We start from the raw sequence: 12,714 nt of genomic DNA, 5'->3' as shown, positions 1-12,714 counted from the left end.
TGTGTAGAAAAAAAACGGTCTATTGTCTTTGTCAAATAGACTAATCATATAAACTCATCGTAGACAAAACCGCGTGGAATGACTAGTTTTATTCATTTATAGATAATTATTTATTTAAAGATAAATATAGATATTTAACTTCATTTCGATCCGATAAGTAAACTTACGCCGAGTTGCACGAAAAGAAATTAAAATTTAAGTAGTGATTAAACTAATTTAATCGCAAGAAATGTATGAAATTCTTGTGATTAAATTAGTTTAATCTCTACTTAAATTTTAATTTTGTTTCGTGCAACTCGGCGTTAGTCTTTAAGGTGTATTTTTAATTGACTTGTTAATGTTTTCCTTCATCATTATGATTATCCATTATTTTAATTGAACATTTCTGAAATAGAAATAAAATTAAATGGTTTTGATTTGTTTTACTGTGTTAATACCTTTCTAAAAGATTACAGGAAAAAAGTATAATTCATAACAAACACACAGATATCTAACGTCGCTTCCGGATCAATTCAAAGAGACGAGACAATATTTAAAAAAAAAATCTCCACGTTGCGTTATTGGTAGGGCAACCACGTTATATGGTTAGGCGTTATAAATAAATGTGTAATTAATTTATCAATTTACTAGCTGTGTCCCGCGATTGCACACGCGAAAAAATATCCCGTAGTGTTTTCTGATATTTACACGAATTTCACTCATTATAATGAAAAACCTTTTCGGATTTTATTGCGGTTTATTAATTCTTTTAAATACCCGACGTTTCGGATAGTTTACAGCAACCATGGTTATGAAAGGACTATAAGTCCTTCCGTAACCATTTCGTGAAAAATTTGTTTCATTTCAATAGCCTATAGCCTTCCTCGGTAAATAGACTATCTAAAAGAAAAATATTTTTTCTATTCGAACCAGAAGATCCTAAGATTATCATTACAGCCTATACAGTCCACTGCTGGACATAGGCCTCCACAAGTTTACGCCAAAAATAACGTGAACTCATGTGTGTTGCCCATAGTCACCACGCTGGGCAGGCGGGTTGGTGACCGCAGTACTGGCTTTGTCGCACCAAAGACGCTGCTGCCCGTCTTCGGCCTGTGTATTTCAAAGCCAGCAGTTGGATGGTTATCCCGCCATCGGTCGGCTTCTTAAGTTCCAAGGTGGTTGTGGAACCTTGTTATCCCTTAGTCGCCTCTTACGACACCCACGGGAAGAGAGGGGGTGGCTAAATTCTTAAGTGCCGTAGCCACACAGCACTTAAAAGCTTCCTAAGATTAGCGCATTTAAAACAAACAAACTATTCAGCTTTGCAGTATTAGTAACAACAAATTATTAAATTATACAAAAGCGGCCTTAAAGCACACTCTACTAGTTTTTTCTTTCTAAGTGTATTTCACGTCGTGTTATTGAATAGCGTACTTCAATCTTCGAGAATATATGTGGAACAATGTTCGAATTTTTATATTGAATTTTTACACAGACCGAAGACGGACAAGACGGGCACCAGCGTCTTCAGTGCGACAAAGCCAGCCCTGCGGTCACCAACCCGCCTGCCCAGCGTAGTGACTATGGGCAAACACATGAGCTCGCGCCATTTTTGACGCGAATTTGAAAAGGCCTATGTCCAGCAGTGGACTGTGATAGGCTGAAGTGATTGTGATTGTATTCCTTAAATTTCTCTTACGAACCAACGTCAGTCACAATTTTACTATACGTAGCTAAACTAGCTACTTATGTCCCCTACAATAGTATATTATGGTGTTCCTATTTATCTTCCATCGATCTCACAGCAGTAGCTATTTGTCAATGCTAGAGGCATTAATTATTAAAAAGTTAAAAAAAGAATTGAAAAAAGGGTTTAATTAATTTGGCCCCGGTTTCTTGAAATTTCTCCTCAAATTATTATTACCGGTTCGCCTAAAACTTTGCTCGGGTAACGGAATTTTTTATCGGAATTAAAACGACCCCGCAAAGGGAATTTTAAATTTTTATGGATTATAGGAATAAATATCGGGAAATTAATAAAAAGTTTTTCGTTGCTTACGATTATTTATGTGTTACCTATAAGCTTTGTACATTTTTCTTTATAATAATGTAATTCTAGTTTCTTTTTTTTTATATCACTAGGTCGACAAACAAGCGTACGGCTCACCTGATGGTAAGCGATTACCGTAGCTTATAGACGCTGCAACACCAGAAGCATCGCAAGCGCGTTGCTGACCCAATCCCCAATCCCCCCACGAGCTCTGGTCACCTTACTCACCAACAGGAACATAATACTGCTTGAAAACAGTATTATTTAGCTGTGGTCTTCTGTAAGGTCGAGGTACTAACCCAGACGGGCTGCTCCTTATTTTGAGCAGGAAATTCCTGCTGTACCCTACCTCAGTTACAGTTTTCTTATCCATCTATCTCTAATTACAATATTATTACATAAATTTAAGCGTTAAGTATTGAATATAACGTAATGTTGGATAATGACTAATGTATATGTCTTAAATAAAGATTAATATATTATAGGCACTGGAAACTTGATACAGATTAATATTACAGAATAGGTATCAGTATAAATATTCAACACTTTTACAACTTGTTACGATATCCATATCGAATCGTATTCAAAATAATGTTAAAATCATCCTTTCAAAAGCTAAAACTGTAGGTAAACTATATTAGGTCCACATATTACTTTTTTTCTATTCTAATGGGTGAACACTCTCATCATACTCTATCAAACATACTCTATCAAAATAAATAAAAAAAGCTTGAAACAGGACCATTCAATTATCTATACAAATAAATAAATTAGAGTGTCTGTATGTAATATTAAAATAATCGCCTTATGTGATATAGACACGGTACATATACCATTTTTTTTTTACAATTTTTGTCTGTCTGTCTGTTTAGTCCGACTAATCTGTGAAACTGCTGGACCGATTTTAAGGGGACTTTCACTGACAGATAGCTAATGTAGTATGGAGTACATTAAACTACTTTTATTTTAGAGATTTATTTATTTTATAACCCTACGAACTGAACAATAACTTTTTTATTAAATTCGACGCGGACGAAGTCGCAGGTATAGCTAGTTAATACATAAAAAATAAACACTAAATGAAACTACTAAAAGAAATAATAAAAATTACATAATTGTTGTATTTTAACTTGTATACCCTAGGTAACGCTGTAGACGATATTATTAGAACATGCGGGTGAAGTCGTGTGCGGTAAAATTATGGTAATTATTTGAAACAAGCTTTTACGCACAGACGTACACAGTACGCTAGTATGTTATACACGTTACGAGTACAAACCGTGTTATTTTACATAATAGTACTGGCTTGGTAATAAAAGATCTCTCACTTACCGAGACTACTGGATCACATGAAGTGCATTGTTTTGCTATAAAATGTTGTATCCATTTGTTATTGGAAATCCGTGTTATACGTTATTTAAAAAAAAAATGCTAGTCTACTTATTCGGTATTATTTATTAAAAAAATATTACGTATGTTATATAATTTAATTAATTATTATTAATTACTTAAAACACAACGAATACATTTGAAAGTTGGAGTAGACATTGTATAGTGTGTCTTTAAAACTACATAATGTCTTAATTATACACTGCCAGCAACATATACACACAAATACAAATATATTTTTTTATAAAAATAAAACCTACGCTTTATTTATTAGACTTTTATTTATGCTTTGTTCTTAATAGATGTTTATAAATGTTAATGTAAATACATTTTAGCATAAATTAGATTAGAAAATGGCAAAAGTCAATTTCCGACATCACTAACAAGTTCGGTAACAAAGTTCCAACATTAAAACTTTAAACGTGATTGATCCGATGCATTTGACGGTAAAATAAACAAATCGTAGTATTTCCAACTCTAAAATCAAGTATTAGGATTCAAATTCGAATGAAGAAAGATTACTCAATAAAAAATTCATGCCAGCAAATGTAGTTGATACGATCGAATATCTTATAGAGAAACAGCTTATATTTTGAGAAAACAAAATTTAAGGAAAAGATTTATAGTCTCAAGATCGAGTTAGTGAATATTTATAGATGATGGAAATTAAAGAAAGTCGAAGTTGTTTCAATGTTTGTACGAATAGAACTAACTGTATTACGTTTAAACTTTTATAAATTTACGGTAACGCTATGCTAATGATTTTTAACCAACTTCCAAAAAAGGAGGAGGTTCTCAATTCGACTGGTTTTTTTTTTTTTTATGTATGTTACATCAGAACTTTTGACCGGGTAGACCGATTTCGACAAATTTTGTTTTAATCGAAAGGTGGTGTGTGCCAATTGGTCCCATTTAAATTTATTTCAGATCTAACAATTACTTTTCGAGTTATATCTAATAATGCGTTTTTACTTGACGCTTTTTTCGTCGGCCTACGTTGTATTATACCGCATAACTTTCTACTGGATGAACCGATTTTGATAATTCTTTTTTTGTTGGAAAGGGGATATCCCTAGTTTAGTACCGTGATAAGGAAACCAGGATCTGATGATGGGATCCCAGAGAAATCGAGGGAAACTCTCGAAAATCCGTAATAACTTTTTACTGGGTGTACCGATTTTGATAATTTTTAATTTAATCGAAAGCTGATGTTTATCATGTGGTCACATATAAATTTTATCGAGATCTGATAACTACTTTTTGAGTAATCTTTGATAACGCGTAGTTGCTTGATTATTTTTTCGTCGATCTACTTTGTATTACTTGTCGATGTAATTGAAGTCGGTTTTTTTTTTCGTTTGCGAGCAAACACAATTATTTAATGATAAAACTTCAAGTATCTATAGTTTTCAGCTCGAAATACTGAGGTTTTAGGTATTTATATTTTTCAATGGGACAAAATTTAGTGCAATTCTAACATTTATATATATTTTTTCATTTTACTTATATGATAAGATATATTTTATTTTTAGTTTTTAGTATTTACGGAAAATGTTCCGTTTCCAGGAGTCATAATACAACCTTCGTTCTTCAATAAATACGCTACTTCAACGCAGATTTCTATTAAAAGTATCACTATTTCAGATACTAGTATCGAACTTTTCAAGGTATAAACTATAAAAATAAAACTGCTAAAATATATTGAATTTTCGACAAGCTAAATTCATTGCAAATTGGTAGGTAGTATATTACTACATGACTCAGAATATCTTCAACTTGTGTTAACTGCTGGCTTTGAAATACACAGGTGAAGACGGGCAGCAGGGTCTTCGGTGCGACAAAGCCAGCCCTGCGGTCACCAACCCGCCTGCCCAGCGTGGTGGCTATGGGCAAGACACATGAGTTCACGCCATTTTTGGCGAACTTGTGGAGGCCTATGTCCAGCAGTGGACTTGTAATAGGCTGAAATGATGATGGTGAATTATGTGTAAATTTTTATTCGATTTTTTAGCATATTAACTAATTTCTTACTATATTGATTAAGAACCACATATTCCAAACATTAATCTATCACATTAATTTTGATAATATTAGATCCGCTACCGTCACGTGGGCGTAAGGTGAAAAAGTGAAATGAATGAAATGAAATGAAACGGCCAAGTCACATATTTTGACTAAGGTGTAGAGTTTGTGAAGTTAGAACTTGTAGAGTTAGGGCGTGTAGAGTTAGAAGCTTGGCTCTACATGAGATCTGATAACTTTTTGACTGTGCGAGCCATATGATCTCGTCTTGGCAACATTTTACATGAAAATGTTTTTGGTGGGATTTCACTTCTTTTTGTAAGTTGCTTATGACAATATTATAGCTGCATTTTACCTCCGACACATTTTATACCATAAATATCATCCAATCTTCACCATATTCGGTTTAAGCACGCTTTTTTTGATTATGTTGAACTGATATGCAAACGGTGACCGGACCAAAACTTAAATACCAAAATTACAAAATGTAAATTTTCGACATAAATTAATAACACATTTTTATTTTTTATGTATTTTATTATTATTATTAATAACAAGGAGTCCCTATATCAATTTTCAGACCTCTAGCATCAAAATTTGCGGAAGTCTCATACAAACTTCCATCCCCTAGTTTAAGGGGTTGGGGGGTAAAGTTCCAAGTTTTAGAATTTTTTTGTTGTTTGTGTACTAATACTAGCTTACATACCAAATTTCAGCTTTCTGGGACTTCAGGAAGTACTCTAAGAATTTTGATGATCATCAGTGAGTGACGAAATCGGGGTTTTTTAGATATCAATAAAATCTAAAGTATTAGAGCTATACAATTGAAACTTTATATGTTTAATAAGTCCGCTATTGACATCATATCCCCAGAATTTTGTTTATCTGGTATAATCCAAACCCAAGTTATGAGGGTTCAAAAAAACGACGAAGCGCTTCGAGAAAAGATAGGTAGTGCTTTTCGTTTTTTTTTTTTTTTTTTTTCGCTCGTCTTGGCGGGGGCACTACCGTGCCCCCAGATAATGAATAAAACATTAAATTAGTGCTCAAATTGTCAAAGAAATGAATTCAATACACACATACATTCGAACATTTGAACTAAACTTTGTGTTTATAAATAATTTTCAATTTGGTTAGAAAAACATTGTATTCAAATAAAATATACATAAAATGAAAGAAATAGAAATATTGAGGGTGCAACCGTCAAAGCGTAGTAAAGCTGCACTAGATTAAGCTCCGTATAGTCGAGACGAAGTAAGTCCACAGAAGAAGGCCTCTGAAAGGATTATATGAACTGATATGTACTTGTATTCCCGACGGCAGCGAATTTTTTTTTGGTTTTAGAAATCGTTGTGTCTAGACATAGCTTCGAAAAAGTGATTTTAAATTGGTATTTCAATGTGTGGATAGTTTCTTTAATACTGGGACTAAGAATAACAAAGATATAAAAAAGTATGTGTGTACTTATGTACGCACGTAAGTTATACTTCATTGGCTAGCTAACTTCACGTTGCTAACTTCTTGTTCGTTGACAAGTTAACTACAGGATGATGTTTTTTTATTGTGACGTTGTTCGCGCATTGTAAAAATTTACTCTCATCATTTTTCCCTAACGCGCCAAAGAAGCATAGCTTGAAAAATATGACTAGATTTATATAAATTGAAAGATAAACAGCACCACAGTTTTACTGTTTGAAAATGAAATGAGTTGATTCAAGAACATGATATATTCAGACACAGAACATGAATATTGAAAGCACATTAATTGTAAACGAAATCATAAAACAAAAATGAAACAAGCTAAAACCCGAGTCATGTTTGTATCTACATATGACAAGAGTGAACAAAAAAGAGTCTTTGAATGGTACTCCTAAATATTATGCGCATAACAAATTATGCATCCTCATCTTAAACAATTAGGGGAGTAAATACAAACATCATCTATTTCGGGTCGTGCATACGTTGTTTCGTAGACAAAAAAAAAAAAAAAATCAATGGCTCTATTAAAAAAAAAAGTTTGTAACGCATAGACTTTGTAGTAAAGAAGACTATACAACATAAATACAATATACAAGACGGTAGTGTAATAATAGATGTATATAATACTAATAAAGTGGTAGAGATACTTTATTTTACTTTTTGAGTTGTCCTTTTTAGTAATTTTATTTGTCTACAACGTCTATTGTTACGGTTAAACTTTGTGCAAATTTCTTTGGAATAAAAAAAATCACTGTTTCTAGTTTCTTTAGTCGCAATAAAAGTTTTTTTTTTAAAGTAACAATGTCGTCAAAGATCTTCAGGATAACAGCGAATTCAAACTAGTGATTTATTGCTTTGATGGCTTCTAACGGTTAAATTTGTCTAACACTCGCTTCTCGAAATATTTAAAAAGCGATTGTGGGTTGATGAAATCATTTTTAAGCCTTTCCTTATCTTTACTATTGGCGGGATAGCCAAGGCTCCTTATTGGTATCCATCACCTTAACTTGTCGAAGAAAACAAACTTCAATTAATAGTGCACAGTAACTTTAATTTTGCCCCTTACTATGACAAATATCTTTAATTCTGCACCACCCTAATATTTTTAATACATTTACTAAAAAATATTATCATATAATTTACTTTCCCTTGCTAAATACTTTTTTTGCATGTCTTAATAAAAACACTTAAATAAACTCCGAAATTAGTATCTTTTTTATAAAAATTCCAGAAAAAGCACTTGATGGTCGAAAAGTCGGTGTAAAGATTTAATTACCGGGTAGGCGGAGGTGGCATAATTAAATCTCGTGATATTCGTTGCGTGCCTATTTGAATATGTATTATTTTCCAATATTAAAAGATGACTGTATTTCTTTGTTCTTTCTATTTTTAAATTTAAATCCTCCTAGACAGTATGGGTGTCTTCTTCTGCCAACCAGGTAGGTAAATTATTAATAAGATTTGGCCTAGCTGCACCTCAATCAGCGATATTAATTTTGAATGGGATTCAAGTTTGCTTGACTTTACAAGATTAACACCAGCATGAATAATTTCATTTAATTGAACATAACACAAAATGTGTAACATAATATTTTCTGACAATTTGTAAAAGATTATTTTAAGTAGCAGAAGCAGCCCTCAAAATCCTATTGCCAGGCAAAGGCTAATAGGATTGGGAGCTTAAAGATGCTGCAATACGGGTTAGCGGATACACTCTCCATTCAATTTTAAAAAGCAATTTAATGTTACTACATTTTCATCCAATTTTGTCAACTATTATAATTAGTGTGATATGAATAAAATTCGTAATAATTTATTTTTGTGTTACGCACACATTAGAGAATTCTAAACATTTTTTTAAATATCATATTAAAGATAGACCGTTCCAGCGGGGATCGAACCTGCATCTCCGACTGACCGTGTCGGTGCTCTAGCCAATTAAGCTATGGAACGATGTACCCATTAGGTCGAAATTTTTGATATGATGCTTTTGTATTCGGTTCTAAGTGACTACGGCGCGGAGGGGGACACAAAAATAAATTAGTATGAATAAAATTGGTAAGATGTGTTTATATTGTGAATATATAGTAGTAAAATAGTACGAGTATACATAAATAGAAGTCTAAACGCGGATTAGTGCTGACATCTTCAAAAAATAAGTATTTAATTCAAAGGATTTAAAACATTTTAAATCCCATTCGTAAATGTCCCATTGTTATTACTATATTTTGTTATGTTAGAAACAATAATTTTTAAGTTCTCTTTACGATAACAATATTTAATTTATTATCTTAATAGATATAGGACATATGTACTTTAGGCATTTTATCAAAGATTTGTTTCCTTAAATTAAAATGATGCTATTTCACTACAATGTTGTAGGTATATAAAACCAAAAAAGAAAAATAAGGCAGATCTCAACAAGGTGGTATAATTTATTGTTTAAAACACCGAAACAGAAATAATCGCAAAAAACTAAAATAAGACGTTACATTTTATTTAATGTGAATCACCATCAATTCTCAGGCCAAGTGTTGTTGAAACGATTAAAGATAATATTATAACTTAATAAGATGATGTCTTTATGGTTACGCGTCGCCACTAAATTATCCAGTAAACGGTGGCCAACACGGCTCCTACCTCATTAGACCACCCAATAGTTCTGCTAACGATGATTCAGAAATAATATCAACACCTTTTCCTTATAAAAAACTTGAAACTACAAATTAAAAGTTAAATAGCCGTTTGTCTGTGAGACGTTAGTGACATTCTGTTGATAGTTTTTATTTTTATTTTATCTTATAACATTCACACATAGTCCATCTGTTCTTGAGAAACTTAATGCTTGTGTTATAGGTAACAGCCGACTGATAAAGCTCAATATTTTTTGGTATAAATATACATGGAAATAATACATATATGAATACAAATATTAAGCCCAGACTCAAGCGGGACTTGAACCCACAACCCGCGGAGCAGAAAGCAGGGTCACTACAAACTGCGCCAACCCGTTGGTTTGTCATAAGTTGAGAGGAAAACAAATAAATTCTAGGAAATATTTTCAATAAGCATAGTGAGAGAATTTTAAACAATTATATTTGTACTCCGAAGCCATATATTTTTGTGATAAATTAACACAGAATTTACGACCAGCTCTGTTTAGTTTATTTTAGATAATTTAGTTTCCGAGAAGTGCTTAAAACATAATCTGTGTACATATTATAAAACAAAATGGAGCAATCACTGTGTGTCAACAACGGACGTAGGTTGGAAAAGCAATTTTTGAGAAAAAATGTTTTTGACATTCTGCAAGCATCACACGGAAATTACAGTGGTGAAGAATGGAAATTTAGAACAGCGATAATAGTTGATTGGATCGCTATAATTATAGTAGAATTTTAATTCTTAGAAGATAGAGAAAAAAATATTATTTTGCTCACGGCTCGAGGCTAAGATACCTATTATGGCAACCACATAGTCAAGAAGTGCTATTATAAATAAAAAATAACAACTTTATTTTTTCCTTTTCTTAATTTTGTTAGCCTTAAAATACTACTGCTTGTATACTTATGTCTCAATCAAACGAGATTGCGATACGTAAACCACAGAAATTTAACGCAGGTCATAAAAATTCGATAAAAATGCGTTGGAAATTAGTTATTCGTTTCACGCTTAATTTATTGAAGAGATTATAAGAATAAGAATTCTAATATTTTTTATAGACGAAAAAAAATTTAATGGTTTGTAATCAGACTTTATAACAAGAATGATAAGAGGATTTTTCGGAATAGATCAAAACCTGTGGCGTATAAGTATTAAAGTTTTATAGCACTGAAAAGAGATTTATAAATAGTGATGAATTCCGCAAATAAACTTATTCATAGCGATTTATATAAGTAATTTATTTGAACGTTTATTCATGAGACGAACTCAAATGAAATATATAATCTCAAAGCCACAGTTTCTAACAAACATTTCACGATCCGACATTCTTTAGCAATAATGAAGTAATGAGGGAAGTAAATAGAAAGCCGGTATCAATGTTAGCATTACAAGTACTTACGAAATCCAGGCTATAAGCCGTTACTCCCAAGTTTCATAATACTGAGTCAACAGTAAACGATGAACTAAGTAAGCAAGACTTACTTTATAAAGTCGATCGTAAAAAACTTGGAGATGTAAAGATAAAACATATTGTGTATACGGCTTCATTAAAGCCAGGGCATGACAAATATTTACAAAGAACGATAACAGTACGTTTTGTTCATTATTTTTGGAAAGAACTTTAAATGGTAGATAAGATAGTTCATTGGCGATACGTCACGTATTTTAAATGTTTTGTAAATTCGAAAGCAAAAAGGGTTCTTGTTTATCATGAAAAAATGCAGACGAGTTTAAGTTTAATAAATAATAATAGAGGAATGGCAGATTTTTTTTAATTCAGGAAATTGGAAAAGTGTAATAACTTTTATATTGGCGTGTTATAAATTTTTCTATTAATATAAATTATGACGTAAATTTTAAATTCTCAAATACCTTTCGTTTCAATTTATGTAAGCTTCCAAGTGGACTGTTGCGGAAATGAAGTGGCATTCTAATTAGAATTTGCATTAAAATTTCCAACACATTTAAATTATTCCTGTATTTCTATTTCAATGAAACTTAAAATTTTATTTTCCTTTGTATATCAGAGCACATGTATGATAGTAATATTCTATTTATCTTTTTTGACATAATTATAAAAACAAAGGTGTTCTTACAAATATCGTACTAAAAAATTCAGTGCAAATATTTAAGCACATAGTGACTAAATGGATTTTATGAATCGGTATAATTGTCTAAGTTATTGCGAAGTAAATAATGGTACTTACTGGTTCCGTATCGCAAGTTTCCAAATCCGGAATCGGGTCGTCACCGCAATAATAGTCTGCTTGCAAAAATGGCGGTCGCGGTGGTGGTGGAAGTAGGAACTCGGGAGGTGGTCCAAGACAATCACACTCCGTAATGTCCGTGGGCTCCAAATCCCACATCTCGTACTTATCTAACTTAACACTATTCACAACCTCGTCGCTGTAATCACTAACACTAGGGTAATTATCACGTTTAACGCGGCTCACTTCATTTGTAGTCCTTAATTTTATTAAATTTGCTATATATAGTTCGTCATCAATATCACTCCACACATTTTTTCTAACCTCTTCATTATCATCGGTATCACCGTTGTTTATTACGTGTGTTTCAGGTGCTATAACATGATCACTCTCTTTGTTTGTCTCGTTAATAGCTCCACTGTTTTCTTTATTCTCATTATGGTAAGCATTTTCACTTATATTATCTGATTTCTCACTCAAGTCATGCTTTTGGAGATGCTTCCCACTGTAATTTTTGTACAGAACATCCTGTATTGTCCAAAAAGCGTACGCCGACGCTTTAGTTGGACTCTTATCGTATCTCTTGTCCATACGAGGTTTTCCTGTAGTTTATCTGTAACAAATAAGAACCGTTTAAATAAATCTTATCTCGAAAACGAATTACATCAAAACATCTCTGTAGCAAGCAATATTGTATCTGACACCGAGCGAATCAATTCTTTACTATCATCAAACCACTTGTTATTTAATAGAAGAGCTAACACCTCATTTTATATAACAAAGAAGTCGCAATTAGAGACTGCTACATCTAAAGCACAATGGCTGGTTTAGTGTCGATATCATCAGGCATCACTGGTTATTTTAATTTATTTTTTATCGCGTCTGTTTCTAAGTATGCACTGGCATCGTGATGGTGTCAGA

General features: G+C 32.4%; 1 protein-coding gene across 1 annotated transcript in view; it reads right to left on the bottom strand.

The window, feature by feature from the left end:
• Window positions 1-12,384, bottom strand: part of LOC123662309 — a 44,442-nt gene extending 32,058 nt beyond the window's left edge. The window contains exon 1 of the mRNA XM_045597168.1: window positions 11,794-12,384. Coding sequence (XP_045453124.1) covers window positions 11,794-12,384 — 591 coding nt within the window. The remainder of the gene's footprint in view (window positions 1-11,793) is intronic.
• Between the last annotated feature and the right edge of the window lie 330 nt (window positions 12,385-12,714).

This window comes from Melitaea cinxia, chromosome 18 (genome assembly GCF_905220565.1).
Source record: "Melitaea cinxia chromosome 18, ilMelCinx1.1, whole genome shotgun sequence".
Taxonomy (NCBI): Eukaryota; Metazoa; Arthropoda; class Insecta; order Lepidoptera; family Nymphalidae; genus Melitaea; species Melitaea cinxia.
The sequence above is the reverse complement of the archived record's forward strand: the minus strand, read 5'-3'. Positions and strand labels throughout refer to the sequence as shown.